The following is a 22,847-nucleotide window of genomic DNA, read 5'->3' as shown; positions in this document are numbered from 1 at the left end:
ATCGCCATCTATTAGAGAATGCAATGAACTACGATTAAACTTTTATAATTGAATGCATTCCAACAGAGTTATTTTATCGATATAAACAATATTAACACTATACAAACTTATTTAACAATGCGGCGGCCAGCCTAAATTATATAATTCGCAATTTTTTGATACTTCAAACATACTGTATAATTTTTAAACTGTGTATTTTTTAATGCTTTATTAATTAGAAACAAATTCCTTTCTGGCAGTTTTTAAGAATCATAAATAGCAAATCTCTCTTATTTAATTTTATTCTTCTTTTTATGTGTAAAATTATCTCTTTTTTTAAAATAAAAATTAATATAACACTAATGCTACCTAGAGCAATTGATTTTTCTTCATCTCACATCTCCAATTTCGTTACAATTCACTAATAAAATATAAGAAATATAAAATTATTAGTAAAATCACTTACCCTTCTCCCTGCAGTCTATTATCAGCTTGCATAGATAACGGGGCCGCTAGTTGCCTAACTAATTCGTCTCTCTCCTTTTCCTTTTGCTGAATAGTTTCCTGCAATCTTTGCTTCTGCTTCTGGTACTCCTTAAACAGGCCACCATTATAACTTTGTTCGAGATGGTCGCCAGGAGCTATAACCGCTCTAACAGGGATTGCAGTTGGTTCTGTAATTTTGGCCGCAACTCCAGTAGGCTTTTCCGCCAACGAATCTCTTCTCGAACTTCTAGCGGTTGAGAGCGCCGGCGATTCCCTGCCACCCACTCTACGTTCTGGCGTGGATGTCGCTGAAGGGTCCATCTCCACACCTATTAATGTAGAACAATTCATTAATTTTGAAATTAATAAAATTAAGACTATGTAAATTAATTAAAATAATAAATCAAAACTTTATAAATTTATAGAATTTGTCCCCTTAAATGAACATAATTATAATTAGATTTAAAAATCAATGATTTTCTCTACTTCATATATTGCATATTCACAATTAATTTAAAATTTTTAAATGTTACGATTTTATACACTTTATAATCTCACCCTCGGGACTTTTGGAGTGTCCTCTCGTCCTCGGTGGAGCTTTAGGTTGAGTATTCGTCGTAGTCTCTTGTATTGAAGGTAGCTGTTGGAACTCGGCGTAATTCGAGCTAAGGAAGACGTCACCCTCGTTCTCGAAGAGCCTATCGACGCTAGTATTCATCAGCTTGTTGTTTTTGAAGCCGGTCAGATGGAAGCTAGCGAAGGACGATCTAGACATTGGGTTCACATCGCCGATAGACAACGCCATGAGCGCCGCAGATGGTATGGCCGTATTCTTGGATCCGGGACTCCTGGGCCCGAGACCAGCCTCTAGAGCCGGCACTAAACTACGAGACATCATGTCTGCGGCAGATCTTGGCCTGGTAAACGGCATAGCGCTGTGCGGAAAAGTTTTTGGTTTTATCGGCGTTATCAACATGTGCTCCGTCCATGAAGTTTCTAGAGAGGGTCTCTCCAAGCGCTCCACGTCCACATTCAAAGTTCTTTGCGCGAAAGGTACAGCGAATGTCTCAGGGGGTATACTTTGAAGCCATGAGAGTAAACTTAAATCAGAATCGCTAAAACCTACAGACCCATCTAGTAGCCTCGAGAAACTCATCTCTACCTGTAACATGAGAATATACAGAAATAAAATTAAATTAAATGTACAAAATACATATATTAAAATATATAAAATATTCGAAAGTCTAAAATTAGTAGATATAATAATTGTGTACATAATTTACATCTACAGGGAGATAACTGTAATGTGAATGTAATTTCAGGATTAATTCTCTGTCAAATTTCTACTCAATTATTTATAATGTGGTAAAATACAATAAAAATACAAAAGTAAAAAATAAAAATTACCTGTTCGCTCTCTTTCGACCCGGTAGCCTTTGCTTGGCAGTAATTAACGCAGGATTCGTACAAGATGCCCTTGATAATAAGCTGAATGAGTCGATCGTTTTTCGCCGAAGTAACTGGATGCGCAGAGTCGATACTTTTTCTGTCGCCCGGCAGAAACTTCTCTACCAAAGGATGAACCTCCCGGAAACATTGCACCCTAGCATTACTGGGATTCCAGTCCTTGTACTGTAGATGATCCGTCAATCGCGGCAAAGTAAGCAACAGGCATAGACTGCTGTACTCTTCTTTGGAGGGAGCGACTTTTTCAAGATCACTCAACACCTTGACGACCTCTTCCACAGCATTGTCGACACTACCGTTGGTGCCAGCGGCAATGACATTTGCTTCGGATTTTATGCATAACAGCTCGACATACTTGTGACGCAGGATCGAATACGTGAACTTCCTCATGTCGAAATCCGAGAGCGCCTCCAGCGGCTGGATGAACTCGAGCACGTCGTCCCATTGTCCGTCAAGGATCAGCTGACGGAGAAAAAGTACGTCGTCGCTGTATTGGCCGTTTATCACGCCGGTCTCGCGCTCGAGCGAGAGCTGCGAGATGTGAAGGTCACGGCTGTGGAGAAACTCCAAGGTCAGTCGCACCACGTCCTCCTCGCGCAGCGTCAGGTGCGCCGCCGGCATCACGTACCGAATACGCAACCTAGACAATTTCCAGAATAAATTGGCACATGCCAGTCGACAAGAATCGCGAAAGACATCAATCTCCGTAAGAATCTTCGTAAGAAAGATACTTCGCAAGAAAGTATATTTTCTCGAAGGATAAATTACAGAGAAATTTTATATTTGGAATTAATATTAAATCGTTGTCTATACAATTTTCATTAACAGTCCGAAAGTTTTATAAACATGCTCATATACATAATTCTAACGTTTTTATAAAATTTCGATTTCTTCAATTAGAAAAACTTAATAACTAACAATAAGCCTCTCAGTATTTAAATTAACATTAATAAAAAATTTTATAAAAAATATATTGTAATTAGTGTATAATAAAATCATTATAATTATAATAAATACTGCGACAATAATAATCAACAAAACTTTAGATTATTTAAAAATAATTAAAAAAATATAAATTTTCGTCAAAGAGAGTAATTTGTATAAATCTGTTTAAACCTTACAGCTAGTGGTGGTAATTTCGTCGGCAAAAGCCATACTCGATAAAATCATTATGCAATAAAATCAAGCATGCATCATACTAAAATGAAATAATTCTTTATAATTAAAAAAAGAATAAAAAATTTTATTTTGACAAGGATTGAAATTATCACGAATATATTATATAGAATTTTTTATTATATAAAATATTTGACGCTATATTAAATTACCGATTTTAGCTCGGTAGTTTAATACTTTGGTTTCAATTTTCGCGTGTGATACGAAAGACGAACAACGAAAGGCAAAAATAATGCAAACGGGAGATTTCTAAAACATACCTGTATTCGGAGGTATGGTTCCTACAACGAGAGAAAAGTCTAGATCAACGTCCAGCCATCCACTTACGCGATAATCAGGGCACGTCTACGGGTGCGCTAGCCTCAAAGTGCAACGAACTCTCGCAAGGAAATGCATTTTCGCGCATTCCACATCGTACATATCATTGCCAGATTTTGCAATCGTGTGTTGTAACGAACGGAATCCAGCGAATCAAACCATCGTATAATAATCATTAAAGTTCATTTAAAAACCAATTGTTAAAAAAAGCTTACTAAAATGTTTATGATATATAACGCATCTATAATATTATATTATAATTAACTATTATATTATAATGATATCCCATTCACACCAACAATTTTACGGAATGATTAATAAATGCATTTCTTTCTTTTTTAATACTTCCTGGTGTCATATTTTCGTCTCAAACAGTTTCAATCATAATGTGCAAACTAATCAAATTATAAAGAACGCGACAAATATATCAGCATTTCATTGGCTATATACGCTTAGCGACAGACCGCGAAGATTCAGTCTCAGACAAACTGCAGCAAGAGCAACAAGAAATCGCAATGTTCACATATCGACAATTAGTAAGTAAATTTTTCTTATATTTATGTTTTTATAAAATTTCAATTTCTAAAATTAAAGACTCAATAACTAACAATAAGTCACTCATTATTAAAATTAGCATTAATAAAAAATTTTATAAAAAATAATTACTGCATAATAAAATCATTATAATTAAATAATGCTACAATAATCAATAAAAGTTTAGATTATTTAAAAATAATTTTGGAAATAAACTTTCGTCGAAGAGAATAATTTGCATAAGTTTGTTTAAACGTTACAGATTCTAGCGGTGATAATTTCGTCGGCAAAAATCACATTCACCGACAGCCTCGAACAACCCATTTATGAACATCAAGATAGCAACAACCCATCTTATTCACAATATCAGCATGTTTCACATTACACAGTACCATCTACGGCCGAACAATACGCAAAACAATTAGCAGCCCAACAGTTGAAGCAACATCTTTCAGAAGTTCAGACAGTGCATCCCTATTATATATCAGGAGACAAAGTTCAATCAGACTTGGTAGGATATCCACACCATTATCATGATTACATGTCAAGACCTATTGGCAAGTTTCATTACGTAAAGCAAGGAGACCATGAGTATATGCATCCCTCGATATTCATCGCCCATCCTCATCCTTCGGTAAGTATTCATCATGCTCTTAATTATTGTATTTGTAACACAATACAAATAATATTAAAACCAGAAATAAAGTAATAAAATTAGAAAAAAATATCATTAATTTTGTAATCATTAACAAAATAATATTTTTATATTCAATTTAACAAAATTTCATATTAATATCACTTTATAATATTTGACATTTTAAATCAATGTAACATCTATGTGATACTTTTAATACATATATAAGATCAACTTATAAATATATGTATGCTATATCATATTATTGCCAAATAATTTTCTTTCTTTGAATGCTCTAGTTATATATATTTAAGATTCCTTAAGTATAACATTTTTTCAGGCAGTACACTATCGGCGTAAAAGATCAACCGATTTTACAAACGTCAAATCCGCGATCTTTGATGTGGCCACGAAGCCGTCCCTAAGCGACATTAAAAATCCTACCATCGACTCGCTGCTTCCGGAAAATGAATCTAACAATGCTAATGGTAAATATTGAACAACAATTAACAATTACAAAATTAAAACAATTATAAAATTACATTTCTACGAAATAACTTGAAATATGTAACTTGATTCGCTGCTTATTTCAAAAGTCTTGCATTCCAGTGTGAAATGCAAGCATAAACTGTTGTAAGATAGTATATATTAATTTTTTTTCCAAAATCAGCTAATCCAGTTTTGAAGAACCGTCCAAGCGATTTTGCAACGCAACCATTTTTATTCGGCTTGGATCCGAATAAGATGAATTCTAAATTTCAAGCTAAAGATATAGATGAAAAGAAGGACGAAACAAAGCATTCAATTTCTAAACGTCATCACGCTAGTCTAATTACGCCAGTATTTCTCACCCAATTTACACCAAATTCTGCTAAAGTAACCGAACCGACACAACAAACGTTAACTTCTCAGGAAAAAGAACAAAATCAAGAACCATCTAGTACTAATCACGAAAATTTAAGTGTCATTCCCAATGTCCATTCTACAAATTTGGAGCAACCTTCGAGTTCGATAACTACACCCCAGATGAAATCATCAGCAAAGGAAGCATATAACAACTACTATGGCTTTGGATCGCCATGGTCTTTTTTGTTCCCATCATCAGCCTTCAGTTTTCGACCAGTATATACACCCATATATTCATACGGGTACAACCCAAATAGAAGGAAATATATGTACCAGACAGTGCAAAATAGATTAAAGAAGAAATCGTCGCAGGTGAGAAGATTCTACGTAACAATGACATAATTCATATTCTTAGAATTTTTAAAATTTTAATTAGTAAAATAAGGGCTCTCAATATTATAATAATACAAAGGAAATATTTGGCATGAGAGCAATTACATTTGAGTAGACAAAAATTTTTAAATTTTTATCGGATCTATAAAACTTTAATTAGTCATTACAATTAATAATTAAGAGATTATATTTTGATATTTCTTATTAAAACCTCACATTTAATTTAATATAATTTATAAAGTTCACAGTTTATTTGAAATATTAATTTTCTTGATGAAAAACAAATTGGTTGTTCTTGTGATTGTTTCAAGATTAATCTTTTCTGAGATTATATAAAAATCAAAATTGACAAGATTCTTTCTATCTAATATACTATAATAGTTTCTAAGATATTTATAATAATAATCAATAAATAAAAAAATGTGTATTAATTGATTAATTTATTATCAATCTTTTGATGCATTTTTTCATTAAAAAAATAGAAATTTTTGAAAATAGTATCTTTTGAAAATAAATTACCTGTATTGTGCAATATATACTATATTCATATAGTTTATACAATATGCAATGTGATTTTCTTAGAAAGACAAAAAGAGATATCGCAGCAAAAATGATGAATAAGATGTATTCCATATCTCTATTTGCAGGAAACTACAAATTTCATAGCCCAACCAAGAAACGATGAAATAAAAGCATATCTTTGTGCGAATGGTCTATGTTCGACAGACATTGAAGATGTCATTAAAAATCCGTTTAACGAGGAGTCTTTAAGAAGCAAAATGGTCGTGCCAAATCCTAGCCCACCGCAACCTTTTCACGCATTTCCGGACTATTATTTGAATGACTACCTGAAAGACATTACAAAAGATTATCCGAATAACTTAGAGACTATCAAGAACTATCAAGAATATAACTATGACGACGAATACACACCTGACCTCAATACGTATCTGACTGATGGTTATCAGATTTACATTACAAAAAATTCCGCATATTTACCCAATCTTCCTTCAACTAAAATTTATGACGACATAATTTACGGAAATATTAATCCTGGAAGTGCAGAACCAGTGAGATACATTGCTTCAAATATACCACAAAGGAAGGAGTTATTTTTATACTATTATCCGATAACAGAGCCACACGTTATTTACAGACCGGAACATTATTCCAAATATTATTATGATAATTATCAAAATGTATTTTACCCGCTTTCGTCTCCACTTTATTATTAGTAAGTTACTGTTACAGATACGACGCTATTATCGATTCGTACCATGTTACCTTGAAGCAATGAGTCGATTGACCGTAATGATTTTTCATGATCCATTTATTATAATTACTTTATCATGCCGTGCACGCATAACTTTATTTAGACAGGCACAAATGTTTCCCTCATCATACTCCGTCCACTCATTTTATCAATATTAATAAACTTTTATTATTTTTTTAATAATTATTATAGATTTAATAATTATAGATTATTATTTTTTAAATAGAGAATCAAATATTTTAAATAGAAAATAAAATATTAATTTATTAAAATGTTTACAAGATTAAAATATTAAACATACATTTATTATACATGTATTAAGTTTTTAAATAAATATATTTAAAAAAATCGCTGTCTTCTTCGCTATATTTATTTTATATGCTGTAGAGCTTATCGCATCATAAAAGATAGTCTTAATTAGTATTTAGAATTTATTAGCATTTAAACTTTTAATTTTATTAAACTCTTAATTTTCAGGCTTCTAAATATACGTATTTTTTTAAAATAAATAATTAAAACACTTATAAATGTAACAACACGTAATAATAATGTTAATTGCAAAAATATGATACTGTAATATCGTATATCTTATCTTCAGATAATTAATAAGAGAATGTTTGCACGATTAAATAAAAACCATCTGATATTTCAACAATATCCGGATTTTATGTCCGAAATTACATCACGATATATACACCGAAAATACTTTCACCGGCAAACGTAACTTTGATTGTACTTGGTATAGATATACACAGTGATGAAACGAAAATTCAATTTCAGACAATTTGCCGGGACAGTTAATTGAGCTGAGCGCAGATATCGAGGCGTCCGTCGTCATCTGTCTGCAAAATGCCTACCGGAAAAGGAGCGCAAACACTGATGGAGAGCAATTTCTGATTCGCCTCCGGGGCGCATCTCTCTGCGATGAAATGCAATTTCTTCAATTCCTGATGGGATACGCGAATATTCATCTTTTATTATATCTACCGGAAGAGTAGATATACGATTCAAAAAGAAGCATCGAAAAAGAAACGAGAATTATATTTTCCGAGTCGTTTTTTTGACGACAGAGTATCCAAATTATCGCAGCTGACATAATACTATAGACAAAGTAAATAATAATCCGTAGTGAACATTTTATGCGGAATCAATTGCGATCATTGATCGAGACACATCGTTGATTACTTCAAACGCACGTGTATGAGGTTGATGGCTGGCAATCGTGTAACAAGTCGTAAACACGTCGTATAATAACGTGTCTCGAGGTATCAAAGCACCGAGGCGTTTAAAGTACGCTAAAAGTTATAAAACAAGATTTAAAAGATACGCATCTGTGTTTACAACGACCTAATTATTGCCGTTGCATCATTATCATGAAATAAATTTCAGTTTTTGATATATTGATTCGCAAAATTTTTTTTTAAATCTCTTGTTCCGATGATGTGATAAAAGTTTTCATTATAGATTTAGAAATTGTAATAAAAAAATGTTATTCTATCTGTATTACGCACCTGCATAAAACACGATACTGTCATCAGACATAATTAATTGATCGGCACGAAATTTACAAAAAAGTTCATTCACCAGACGGAAGTTATGAATTGTTGGTGTAAGTGTTCCACAACGTTTGATGTAATAATGATCGGGAATCGACTATTATGCTCGTAACAGGCGAGTTACCTGGCTTAATTAACCATTAATTAACTAGTCAACAAGGAACCTTAATTATATCAAAATACAAGGCCTATTATCACTTTGTGCTAGCTAATATAGGCGTAAATTTAACAATATTGACGAGATTTAAGAATCCTTGAATTATCAGCTACATGAAATTAAAAAAATAATATTTTATAAAAAGTAAGTTGAAAAAAAAAATATAATAAAATAAAATTTAAAATATATTCCCCCCTGTAGGAACCTCTCGAATATTTAAATAATAAAATCCCTGAGACTTAATCCACGAATTTTTTAAATATTTTAATTATTTAAGAACTTGAAAATTTTGTACTTTACATCTTCTTTACAATCTTATTCAATATTTCTTTTTTTATATTATTTACTATTAGAATTTGAATTTTTAGATTTTTGGACTTTTCATTTTTTTCTCTCTATAATAAAAAAATATATACAATTTTTCGTTAAAAAAAATAAATAATCCTAACTTCGATTCGCGAAAGAGGAAAGACTTGAAAAGCAAAAATCTCATTCGAGTGGATTTCAAAAAGAATACTCGTGAGTTACAATAACTTAAACTCGATGAATGCGTTTTGTCGTTCTCAACTTCAACCTTAACATCTCCTTGACTCTTTGCCGTCGTCCCCGTTTCCCACGTCGTTCGTTAATACTAGCTTTCTAACATATCCATCTCTTGCAACAAGAAGCGTTCTATTAATCTTATTGTTAAAATGTTAATATAATTTTGATGATCACTATTGTTTACATTAGATTCAACCAATTTTTCCAAATTATCTTGATATGTTACATAATTAATTTTAAATATAAGAATTATAGCAGTAAAAAATACAAAATTGAGAAAACTAAAACTAAAACTTAAGACAAAAAATTTTGAACTTCTTTGAGTTTTTTCTGTTAGTATTCTAGAGTTAATTTATACCGCAACCCTTCAGCAATGCAATATAACAGCGCATCCTGTCTTGCCTTTGGCGCAGGGCAGAATTAATCGGGCATGCAAACGAGAAACGAGACGAGATATCGTTTTCACGTGGGTCACTTTACTTTTCCACATTTACACATCTATCGATTTCACTATAGTTCACCGCATAATAAAAGTTTATAAAAACTATAGATACAAAGTCTCTACTTTCTCATTCGTTTTAATAAATTAATATTCATAAGTAATATTAAATTATTATGTCAGTTTTATCATATGTTTCATATTAACATTATTGGTGCGACATAATTAAAAAATACGGTTTATAATTCACAACTATTCCAACAATAACTTTGTAAATAAGAAGTGTGAGGATATTAATTATACTATAATAATACAAAATATTAATCATAAACTAAATTATATAAAAATAAAATTATACACATATGTAATCAAACCTACAACCAAGTTTGTGTAAATGCACATATCGTGCTTTCCTCCTAAATTTGCACGATTAAAAGCGTAACAAAATATCAGTTAATCTCTTATTTCTTTGCCGCATAATTTTCGCGCACCATTATTTTAACACGGCACACGCAATCTTTTACAGATTAGTATATAAACTAGTTATATGTATTTTAAAATAAAAATATTCTTTAACAAGTTATTTTTTACAGAGCGAAAAAAACATGACCTTTATATTATAGTATACTAACACAAAGTTTTTCTGAGAAAAAACCGCAACTTCGATTTGATAGAAATTGCATGCTCAAGAATTTACATTACCCACAGGAAAAAAAAAACCAAGAATATTGTCGCAAGACGCCTATCTCTTTGAGTAAATCAAGCTTCGAATACCGGTACCGGTCTCGACTTACGGGGTCAAAGCTGACCCGCTGAATACCTCCATTACGAGACAGCTAATGGTTCCTTTATACGGTACTCACCGCGAAGATAGTTCCTTCAAGAAGTCTTACTTCTGGTTAATAAAAAAGGAAAAATGCGAAGCTTACTGAAGCCCTTTTCGATATTGCAGATACAACGTAGGTACTATGTTATCGAATATTTAACACCGTATTATTGCAAGAATGATATTAACGTGTGAATATTCCTTGCCAAATTAAATCTGTCTACGTTAATTCACTAGATTTAATTTCTCAATGTTAAATACGTTTCTAAATTAAATCTGTCAACGTTAAGTCTCACCACATTAAGTTTCTCAACTGAGTACTTCACTCAATTTTGTAGCATATATGCAATAAGTTCAAAAACAGTATTTTCACACTCTTGAAAAATTACAAGCAATCGCAATGAACGTCACATACGTAGAATGATTGCTAATAATCAGAGTAAAAGTGTCGCTTCTTTAAACGAAACTAAATCTTGCCATATATCTCACGATGACTCATCTCGATGCGTTTTAGTCTCGTGTGCAGAAACGAAATTACTGACGATGCTTTTCTCTTATAGATAATCACTGGTGGCGCGTGTCGCTATATACGTGAAACCTTCTTTAGCTATTAAGATAGAAAATCCGCACGGTATAACAGAGAAGATATAATAGGAGAAAGAAAATTAACAAATTGAGGCGATCGGACAACTACAACCATTATCCGATAAGCTTTAAATTGCATTATAGTGAAATTGAACCGTTAAGATCTTGGCTATCGATGCCTATACATGTACAAATCAAGCTGTTTGAAATGCTCATGTAAATTATAAATGAGCGAAATCGAGAAAAAAGTCATAAGAGGCTATTAAAATTATCAACAAAAACACAAAGATGATTCAGACTGGAAGATCATATCACTGTATGAGTCACTTGACTCGGACTAGATTTTTACCTTCGACATAAAAATACAAATATATATTATAAATAATAGTAAAGAAAACAAAAGATATTAAAAAAAAAAAAAAAAAGAAATTATATAAATAACGCATAATACACTCTAATTTCTGTAAGAGTATAACTGCAATTTCTATAAATTATTTTAAGCTATATAAGATATAATATTTGATAAATATTTTATTAAAAGATCGGAATTCGAAATTGACAAAAGATGAACAAAAGCTTAAAGTAAAAAAAAATTACTAGAATATAATTTAAATGTGTTAATAAAAAAACTCATCACACATCACAAACAGTAATAGAGGTATTGTTCTAATTATTACATTTATATTACATTGTGGACATAATTTACAGATAATTATTAACATGTATTACGAACAAATAATATATTTACTTTTTTTGAACCGTGCGTTTTTTATACGTGGTGGACATTCATGCGAAATGAAAGCAAGTCAAGAATTCCGTAACATATCACACACGCGCACGATGCGAATCATAAAAAAAGGATTCAAAAATAAAATTGACGGAGCACGTGACGTACGAGTGACGTCTCGCGACGCACTGACTCGGTCTCGTCGGGCGCCCCGATGCCGCTGCGACGGCGCCGGAAGTGACACCCTCGCGATTACGTGCTGCGAACAAGAACAGCGCGCACCAGAATCGCGTCGCATGTGCAAAAGTGACTGTGCAAGGAAATCGATCACGAGGGGGGTCGCGGGTGAGTAACCTCATCGGCGTCACGAGACAAGAAGGGATTCGATGATGACATCATTGGTGAACATTTGCATCCGTTATTATACGAGAAATAAATTGTCGCCGAACATTATATAGGATCAGGATGCAAGTAGAAAATTGCTGTCTAATGCGAGAAATGGAGTGGGAAATTATAATTTTAACAATTCAAGCCACAGCGTTTAAACTCTATTGTGAGAATTATTTTGGTATTTTAAATTATACTTTGGGAAGTTATTTAAATCAATTTAAATATGAATGAACTGAAGAAAATGATACGTGAGTTCTCTCAGTAGTGATGTAACCGTGTTTTAATTCAGTTAAACATAATTATACTCAAGACACAAGTCAATCTCGCCAATTAAACACAATTTTATTCGGTGACGAGTCGATCGCGAACAAAAACTTCTCAAATATTGAGCGTTAACGGCATCGACGCGAGAAATTTTAATGAGTAACTACTCGATAAATCTTGCGAACCTGATCGTCAAGAAGTACCAGTTTCCCGTAACCTTTTCATGACCTTCACCTACGCAGCCACCTTCTTCGGAATACCTGTAGGCAGTTCGACTTCCGCGTCCAAGAAACATATCTTCATGGCGGGTATCTTATTGCCGAAGGCCGGTATTTATCTGTACGAGGTTTTTGCGGAATCGCGACGATAAAGAAACGGCAAACGAAGCGAATAACGGCGAATTCGCAAAGAGAATCCGACGAAATCCTGCGAGCGTATCGGGTTAAAAAAATTGGAAGCGAGTACACGGCAAGTGCAATTAGCAGCAAATTAATATTGCTATTCGCGTACAGTAATGTAAAACTAATTAAATATTATTGTAAAAGGCTTCGAAAGAGACTTGTATACATTATGTTGAAATTAATTTAATATTCTGATATATTAGCATTTCGAATCCCGGAAGAAATAACTAAAAATTAATACAAAGGCCAAAGGCTAAAGTTGAGAGAAATTTATATGTGCGCTAGAAATAATAAAAAATATATTTTCCATCTAATTTGTACCTTTTAATAATATCTTTTATTACATTGTATTTTTATCTTTTCCTTTATGTTTTTATATCTATATTTTACATATATATAATTAATGAATAATAATAATAATCTTTTCCAATATGTTCTTTAATATAATTTCTATTATACTGTATATAAAATTTTATTTATAATTTTTTATTTTTATCAATTTTATGCATAATTATGCAAAATAAAAATTCTAATCTTATATCTGAGATATCTGAGTATAATCTTTACCATGAATTTATAAAAATAAGTGCACTTATGTATACGTATATATGTTATTTTCAAATAACATGATTTTTATAATTTATTTTTTTTTTAATTAAGCTTTATCAAGCACTTTTGTGTTAAAAATTAATATTAAATTTTATGAATTAAAAACTAATATTTAATTTAAATATTAAATTTGAATATACTTTACATATAAGGACATCGGTCTGTTTAATTAAGTAGAGATTAAGTTAAGCTTCGAATTAAACCTCTTAAATGCAGTATCCCTTCGCTCGTATCCCTCGACGAATGTCGAGCGAGAGATATAAGAATGGACTTGACGAAGTCGGCGCAGCGCGACGTGTTCTGGAGCAATGTCCGTTCCGGGCTACGTATTCCCCTTAATTGAGCGTACACTAGCCCCCCTTTCCTTCGTCGTCTTTGGCCTGAGTGCTGCGGCGCGGCCGACGGTTTCCTACATATAGTCACGCCTTAATTGAGCGTGCGCCCACTACGAGTCAGACAATTCTTTTCGCATCCCTTCCTACCGTCCCGACATTAAACCGTGCTCACGTACGCGCGTAATAAATTGAAGTCGTGTACTTTCGGAAATAGTGTTCCTAGCGGCTTTAGGACGGAAGAGCGACCGCGAAGAATCCGATTAACTCCACGTAATTTAGTGTGACTCTCAGTTAAAATATCAATTTCGGTTTTTGCATTATACGAAAGCGCGGAAAGTTGAAGCAATCCTAATCAGTATCTGTACAGTTATTTTGGATTATGACGTTAGAAGGGAGAAAAAATATATGAATCATTTTTGCATTCGACACCCACACTAATTTTCGTTAATAAAATTGATATTTTATACAATATAAAACTAGATTTATAAATTATACTTATAAATATATATTTTGATGGAAAAAAGAAATAGACGATTCGCGAAATAACATAATATAAATACATATTTAACATACATATTTAAAAATTTTTTTTAAATTAATATCATTATATTCTACTTAAAATAATATTAATTGTTTTTTTATAAACACGGTAAAATTTAGAAGATTAATATTTTATTAAAGCACTATTTAATATAAATGTATATTATTATTTGATATAATTGTATATAATTGTAATTTATTTTAATTACAGAAACACAACTAAATAATAAAATGTAAAGCTGAAGCTTAATTTAGATTTATAATTCGCAACAGAAATCTATCTATAATTTTATGCGCTATATACATATGTATTCTGATATGTATTTTAATTTTTCAGAGAAAGATGTAGATTGCGTGAAACGTAATAAAATTATAAACAGAATTCTCTGTCGAATTTTATTATAAATATAAGTCATCTAAAAAAGGCTTTACTCTCGACACGATCGTATGGAAAGATTTTTACAGTGTCAAGTTCAAGGTATTCTATAATATGTACTATTTTAGCACGAACAATCGATGCATGACCTTAATGCTCTGACATTCATAATCATTGAAAAAAGCTCATTTATCAATGTCGCGACTTATCAATTGTAATCAAATAAAATCAATGCAATCTGCTTAAAGAAACGAGTCAAAATTAAGAATTGTACTCTTAATAGTCACGCATATAATTAAATATGACTTTTCCATTAAAAAATAATTCAGATATCATTTTCGACGTAATTTAAATCATTTATGATGATGACACGATACGAGTCCTGTAATCAGTACAAATATTGTCAGAGCGGCATCGTGCATCATGTAATCTCAGAGTAGACCTGTTTATCAGTGATTCACCGCCGCGGGTCTTTATTCTGAATTTCTTATAAGCCGCAAGGTCGAATTTGCTGGCTGAATAACTTACGATTTTCTCTCTTTTTTTTTATATTAGTTGATATACACACAAAAATCGACATAATTCGTCATTTATATGCAAACAAAGATTTACGTAAAATAGTGGAAATACGCATACATAATATATGATATCTTAAATATGGTGTGAATATAACCTATCATTATTGAATACATACGTTCAGATTTATGAATGATATTTTTCATTGATTTTAACATCTATATATTGCAAAATCTAATATTATGTAATTTTATCAATCTTTCAAGAGAGCTTCTATTAAATTAATGTAGATTTTTATTTTTTATCAGCATTAATTATCCATTTTATGATAATAACATGTTTTAAATCTTCCTACAAAATTCTTATTTATTTTTAATATACCTAACTGTTAATATATGGCTGTTTTTTAATATTAAAAAATATTGTTTATTATCATGATATTAAATATTTGTTAATCCATATCAAACGTTCGTATGAAATAATCGTTTTTAATACAACACGTACATTACTTGATTGAAATAAAATTACTTTATTTCCACAATATTATTTCTAATGCACCTTTCATCGAAAACCAGAGAGAATTCATTGAACGATCGAGGTCAAGTTCGTGCCGACGTCCAACTGCGTGATGCGTCGTCACGATCGAAGAGCTAAATGTACTTTAGATCCACCGATCGCGTTTCGGCATAAACGACGTTTATATGGGCGTTCAACCTCTCATCTCGAGAGGAGAAACGATCTGAGAGGATTTCACCGACCCAAAAAACAACAGCTATTCTGACGTCGCGCGAATTCTTTCTTGCCGTGTGATATATTTTTTTCCTTTCTATGAATGAATGTTTTTACGATCGACAGCAAAGAGAACAGATCTTTAGAGCGCGCGATGGATCGGAACAGTCTGCTCACGTTTGTGATCGTCGCGGTATTGTCTAACGCAAAAAGTAATGGATCTGAAACCGCTTGAAAAATATTATAAGATGCCACGCATTATCACAGGAATCATACGGAACTCTCAACGCAAAGCCGTTTAGAGTAATTTGCGTCCAGTCAATGCGTATCGCGAAGCTTGAATGTGTAACGGCTTCAAATTTACTACCGTTGTCCGAGTTTCTGACAGAATTCGCGTGATTGTAATGTCTCGAATCACACAATTGTACCACAATTATTAAAACAATATTTTCAATTTATTTAATTAATATACATATGATAGCGCGTGTCAACTTAAATTGTTATATATAAATTAATGAAATAATTTATGCAATTGATGTGTAATCGTAAAAAACATGGAAGAAGAGAGAAAAACCATAACAATGTAAAAGCACGCTATACCTTCCTAATGTATCCTTCGAAAAATCTTCAATCGAAGCGACCGCCGATGATGTCACGATGATCATGATAAGATTCGTATCCCATATCTCGTGACAAAGAAAATTACAGGTTTTGAACGCGTATTTGAAAAATAAAATCACTACACTAGTAGTTCTATTCACTGCATGAAACATTCACAATAAATTTGCATTCAATATATATGATCCGATTTCTCTCCAAAAATAATTCTTTCCCCTCAACTATCCGACTTGAAAAATTCCACCCGTTACTCAATCTTGAATCGTTGAAGAGCTCACCCAATAAACCGAGCAAGATTAAAGCCCGAGAAAATATCAATAACGAAAGTCATCGATCATGAATCACCTCGTAAATGCGTTCTCTTCAAAACTTCTCAATGAAAATTCATCGAGTCCTCGATCCTAGGTCAGTTAATTGTCTAAAATCACCCTGTCGATTTTCTCAAAACATGAACACCGAGCCGATGGTACACGTATCTGGTTAGCACGCGCCGCGAACGACCGGCGAACGAAAATGCACTCGGCGATGCACCGCATAATGCAGCACGTAGTCACGTACAGACACCGGCAACTGGACACGCGATGAATTGTTCTTTCTGAATTCAAATCGCACGACACACCGCGTTTCGCAAGTTAACAACTATATATACCCGCGATTGTATCAAACTACCTTATTATGATATTGTATCAATTAAATCAATTCCTTCGCTGCACCTGATACACGCGATTTCACTTTTTTTCCGAGTCGAATATTATTCGCGTGATGCCATGAACATTAGATATATAACGATGATCTCTCGGATTGTTGACGTCGAAATATATTCCACGCGAGAAGCACAGAGCGTCTCGTCGTCGGCTGGCTGGTTATGGTTTCGGCGAGCTGTGGACGGCGAGTGCACGCGAGATTGCGAAATGCCAGTCTGTGGCGGCTACGCCGCAATGTCGAGGAGAGGAAGAAGAAGATACGACTGAAGGTGCTCGCGCCGGTTCCGAGGCGCATTCACCTTGCGGGCTCCAGGCGCATTTGTGTGCACATGTAATCACGGATCTGTGCGTCGTTGCTCGATGGTGTGCACGCATAGATGCACATATCGAACCTGTATATATCGCCGTACTCGATTTATTCTCATGCCAATGACGAGTTTCTCCTTCTCGTCGCGAGATTCAGAAACACCGGGCAACCTTAATCTTAACGATCCTCTTACATCATGAGAACATCGCTCTTCGTTTTATATTGTTACAATATTACATGCGTTGCAAGAACCGTCAATTAAGAACCGTTTGGCTGTCAAAGTCAAAGTCGATATACCAACAAGTCTTTTCAACTACCACTCAATCCTAGTTCATTCATACAGATATAAAAGTAGTGTATAATAAAGGTTTCTTGTAATTTTTTTTTAACAATATTTGTAATGTATTATTTAATATGTGATAAAATTTTTATAAAGAATGAAAGAGAAGAATCTATAAACTGGCACATCGAGGAAAATCACAGATAAAATGTTAGAATCTTATAGTGAGCCTCATTTCATACATCAAAGAGCAATTAAATGACAAGGTCCTTAGTTACTAAAATCGATAAGCTCTTTACTAAAAGGAAGACCTTTTATCTTCGGTTACTCACAGAAGATTACAAGGTGTCTATTCAATCTTGTAAAGAAATTCTTGAAAATTCTCTGATTCTAAGTATTTTTGTTGAAAATTCCAAATAAAAAAATTATTTTAAAAACTTTTACAAAAAATATATGTATTGCATATTAAATATTTTGTTAACATATTATAACAAAATTAATATTTATTAATATTAATTTATTAATATTAATATTTATTAACATTAATATTTTAACAAAATATTGAATATATAAACAAAAATAGATGTATATTTATAATATATTTTGAATGTATAATTTACTTGGCTTGCTCACTGTTTACAATATGAAAGCAAAATTATCAAAGAGAAAATTATTTAAAAAATTATTTCCCTGAATTCCAATAAAATTTCATAAGAATTTTCTGCTTTTTAACAAAAAAAAAAATCCTCAAATTCCAGGTTTTCCATGTTTTTCCAATAAATAGTAGACACTCTGGGTTAAGAGAAATCACTTACGTCAATACTCCAAAAAAAAAAAAAAAAAAAAAAAAAAAAAAAAAAATAAAAAAAAAAAAGAATAGAACGCAGGACACGCGCGAATCTTGCAATTACTTAAGCCGATTATGATGCCGTTAATCGCGTTAATGAGAACACGCTTTGACGGAACTTAACGTATTTAGAATTCACTGTACGCACACTGTGGTCACACTCTGAATACGACGAAACGTGATATTTAAATATCGCGAGCTGCTCTACTAGATGATTACGAACGACAAGAAAATTTGCGTGAAAGAAATCTCCTGTTGTAAAAACATCTCGTTGTAAGTCACATAGATTCATCGAACAGAATATTGGCGAGTTTCTATTCTACATCTCCATAGAAATAATTGCGTGCTAAGATTAGCCACTCAATTAATGATGTTTAATAAAATAAATGCAACGGACGTGCATGAACGTTTCAAACAAAATTGAGAATGTAAATCTCTTACATTAGTAAAAATAAAAATTTTTATAAAACCACAACATATAAAATAATTATACTATACATTATGCGCTTTCATAAATTGTTTTTTTTTTTTTTTGCCTATGAATGAGAGAAATTATTTAAACATTCTACCCGCCTAATGATTCACTTATCAATCGATCAGTTATCTTTCATCAACAAGATCTTTGTGGAAGAAAATGCAGACACATGCACTCCTAAGTATTTATCATTTATCTAATTAATTCATCTCACGTACTTAATAATATATCGATAAGTTCGACATGTCTTCAACTTTCTATCATAACAGCGAACAAAAAAAAAAGAAAACCCGAACCCAGGAGAAAATATAAAATTTGCAAACTTCGCGCTTTCAAGCGCACGCGTATGAAGATTTTATATGCATACACGACACAGCTTCGATGCAATAATTTGCATATGACATACAATCGTTAATTAGCGCCGACGCTGAATCAGAAATGAGAACTGATTTGAGCTATTTTAAAGCAGCACGAGGACATCTTTCACACTTAATGAACAAACATAGATACGTAGATACGAAGGTTGAACTCACTTCTGTTAATACATTAGCATATTACACATCTCAATATAAATAATATATTAATTAAATATTTTCTTATTGCTAGGGGAACACTATTAAATCTGTCATTTATGTATAATAAAATAAATCACATAAATGTACATCATGTATATATATATATATATATATATATATATATATATATATATATGTGTGTATTATTTTATTATTAATATATATTAGTCTTATATTTTAGAGTATGTATATATATTATATTAGCATAAATCTTAAAAAGTCAATGCACTTCATTACACATGTATGATATAATCAATTTAATATAATTTAAAAATTAAACAAAAATAATATATAAACAGAGATATATGTATAAATGCATATATTGAATTCGTGCATCTTATAAGTAGTCTGTAAGATAGCGATAACATTTCGCGTGCAAAGAGTACTGCCATGAAAGCAATATTTTTCCATTCAAATGTGTTTCGCGTGTCAATACCGTTGCCTAAATTATCAGACAGCCTACCACCGACAATAATCGCAACATGTGTTTGTGATTGCAACGTATGTGTACGAGGTAAAAATAACGGTACGGGGTGATCTCTCATCACCGAAACTGGTTCCCGGAATACTCTGACGAAGTTTCGATTGAGAAAAGGCCCATATGGCGTTAAAACAACGGACGCCACTAATGCTCATACGTTTCCGTTTTTATTCAAATAGAACGGTGCGTCCCGCACAATTCAGATCAACGTAAGACGCATCGCTCGTGCACTTTTCCGCGACAGGTAATTTATTTCGAAGGCACATGGCAAGTACGTTCTCTCGTACTTACAGCCGAGAGATAGACTGTGTGCATCTAGCGCTTCTTTCAGATAAACGACAGGCGCGTGCTCGATGACGCGACGCGTGCTACTCACGTGTCGAAAACCAGTTTCGCGTGAAACGTGATGGTTTTCCGAAGAGGTTCTCTCAAGGAAGAAGCCTCTATCGTTATCGTAAATCTCATAATTACTATTCGCTTTATTCGAGTATCCTTCAACGTGTATGGATCTGAGAAATTAATGGCTTTGAAAAATTTTGGATTCAATTGTAAATTCCGATTCCATAATAAAAATTTAATTTTATTTGCAAAACAGTAGAATCGCTCTTGCTTTAACAATATTGCTATTATGTAGAAGTTATAACACGCTGTTCCTTGTTAATATTTTAGTGCCAGGCCAACGAAAACCGTAATAAAAACATCCCATTTCGTCCACGTTAATCTTGATCGCGATACGCAGTCAGACTATAAGTAAAATCGATTTGAATCTCGAGACGGCGCCTGATTTACCGTTTTACCGTTCGTTTGCATCGAGCGTAAAAAGACAGCGGGAATAAAATTTTTGCGGACACATCTTTCGCGCGATTGTTTAACATTTCATCAAAATAGCGAATTAATATTAATCATGTCCGTACGGAATATCATTATTTGGCAATAAGGATACATATATAAATATATAATACTTCTTTGATATTCGTCTTTGCTTCAAAATTCAAAGCACATTTTGCTTTGAAATTCCTTGTACATTTTTTCCATCTACCTTTTTTTAAATAAACTTGATTTTTATTTATCAACGTCCTACTACACAAACTATATAACATTTTTTTCTTGTGTTAGATACCAAACGCCACAACTTTTACAGTTACATATATTCAAGAAGCAAGTACTAAATAAACCAAAAGAATCATACCAGAACTGGATCGTCGTCGTCGAGCTGAATCATAAATAAAATGACGTGTCGCGAGCAACTGACAGCGACTGACAGCGACTGACAGCGCGCCTTGTGCAATATGTCAAAAGCGCAATTAAGGGAGGGTTATGAATGAATGAACTAGTACAATGTCACTCACAGGAAACAAGGATGAAATGACGTGTCGCGCGCATCCTCGGAAATGACAGAACGCACCGAGGAAGTGAGGTTAAGGAACCGTCGCAAAGGAAAACACGGCGCGAAGTGATCGACCGTGTCGCGTGTTGAGCGACAGGAAGTTCACGCCGTTTTCGCGACTCGTTTTCAGATCGATTTGGGTCCTCCTATTTTTTTCGTAACCTATTGTCCGCCGCGCGGCAGACCTTTTTCGCCCTCTCGATTCATCGGATTCGTGCGACAATCAACGACGGTATAACACGCGTATAATTTCACTCTCAATTGAAGCGGCGCCGAGACCGCAATTGGCTGCAATTCACGGTAAAAATAAACGCGATGTCCCCGGGTGACAGCGGTGGCACACAGCGAAGTGGCACGAACGCGCGTTAAGAGCTTTCCTTCTCGGACCAAGACGTTAGACTCGGTGCCGTCGTCGTGCGCGGAAAAAACTCGTATCTGCCGCCAACAGGCATATGACGCGCGTTGCGCGTCTCGTCAATTATGTAACTATTGTTGCGGAGCGTGTAAATAAAGGCTACTTACCGCTGATCGAGGCGAAAAACGTCAGGATCGCGCGCGCACACACACACACGTTGCGTTACGTTACGTTACGCTACGTTCTGCGAGACTGCTTACGACGAACTGCCGCGCGATGGTGCTCAGGTACCGTCGCCATCTTGGATCAATCATCGCCGAGCGGCGGCGAAATTAAATGCGCGTCAATTCGCATTTCTCTACGTGAAACTCTGCATGTGAAATAAAAGATGCATTATATAAGATGCGATAAATGATCGAGATAAATATAAACTTGCATGAATATTAAGCTTTATAACATCGCACGAAATTAGACCAAATCAAATGTGTAATTTCTTAATATGTAATCTTATTGCATGAATGAGTCAATCGACAATTTTGAAAAACTTTGTCCTGATTATTAGATTAATAATAACAATATAATTGCGGTTGATTAAACACTGCAATGCTTGAAAATATTTAATTAATCAATCAAAATAAAGAGTCAAGATTCCTTTATTTTGAATGATTAATCAAACATTTTGAAGCCACAGCCCCTTAATTTAAAATATTTTACATAAT

The 22,847-nt window shown here is 33.2% G+C and overlaps 2 protein-coding genes across 5 annotated transcripts in view; one reads left to right on the top strand and one right to left on the bottom strand.

The window, feature by feature from the left end:
- The window catches only part of LOC140670695 (WD repeat-containing protein 47), a 69,035-nt gene extending 46,633 nt beyond the window's left edge, over positions 1 to 22,402 (bottom strand). The window contains exons 1-4 of one of the 4 annotated variants that reach the window (XM_072901416.1): positions 22,296 to 22,402; positions 1,873 to 2,572; positions 1,024 to 1,627; positions 446 to 794 (exon numbers count right to left, since the gene is read on the bottom strand). In XM_072901416.1, coding sequence (XP_072757517.1) covers positions 446 to 794; positions 1,024 to 1,627; positions 1,873 to 2,553 — 1,634 coding nt within the window. In that variant the 5' untranslated portion in view covers positions 2,554 to 2,572; positions 22,296 to 22,402. Of the gene's footprint in view, positions 1 to 445; positions 795 to 1,023; positions 1,628 to 1,872; positions 2,573 to 3,368; positions 3,597 to 11,960; positions 13,199 to 16,699; positions 18,147 to 22,295 lie in introns of those variants that run through there. The other 3 variants (XM_072901411.1, XM_072901415.1, XM_072901419.1) reach the window with 3 other exon arrangements.
- On the top strand, positions 3,881 to 7,266 carry LOC140670720 (uncharacterized). Its single transcript, XM_072901450.1, has 5 exons — positions 3,881 to 3,962; positions 4,223 to 4,594; positions 4,935 to 5,082; positions 5,265 to 5,812; positions 6,481 to 7,266. The coding sequence occupies exons 1-5, from the start codon at positions 3,942 to 3,944 to the stop codon at positions 7,066 to 7,068; spliced, it is 1,677 nt and encodes a 558-aa protein (XP_072757551.1). The 5' UTR covers positions 3,881 to 3,941; the 3' UTR covers positions 7,069 to 7,266.
- Positions 22,403 to 22,847: the final 445 nt, after the last annotated feature.

The sequence above is a fragment of the Anoplolepis gracilipes genome, chromosome 1 (assembly GCF_047496725.1).
Source record: "Anoplolepis gracilipes chromosome 1, ASM4749672v1, whole genome shotgun sequence".
NCBI lineage: Eukaryota > Metazoa > Arthropoda > Insecta > Hymenoptera > Formicidae > Anoplolepis > Anoplolepis gracilipes.
This window is presented reverse-complemented; position numbering and strand designations above follow the sequence as displayed.

Bases quoted from the DNA above. Each gene is read 5' to 3' on its own strand.
- LOC140670720 (XM_072901450.1), top strand. From the start codon at position 3,942: ATGTTCACATATCGACAATTA. The intron at 5,083-5,264 runs GTAAATATTGAA...TTCCAAAATCAG, and splicing joins TGAATCTAACAATGCTAATG to CTAATCCAGTTTTGAAGAAC. The intron at 5,813-6,480 runs GTGAGAAGATTC...CTCTATTTGCAG, and splicing joins TAAAGAAGAAATCGTCGCAG to GAAACTACAAATTTCATAGC.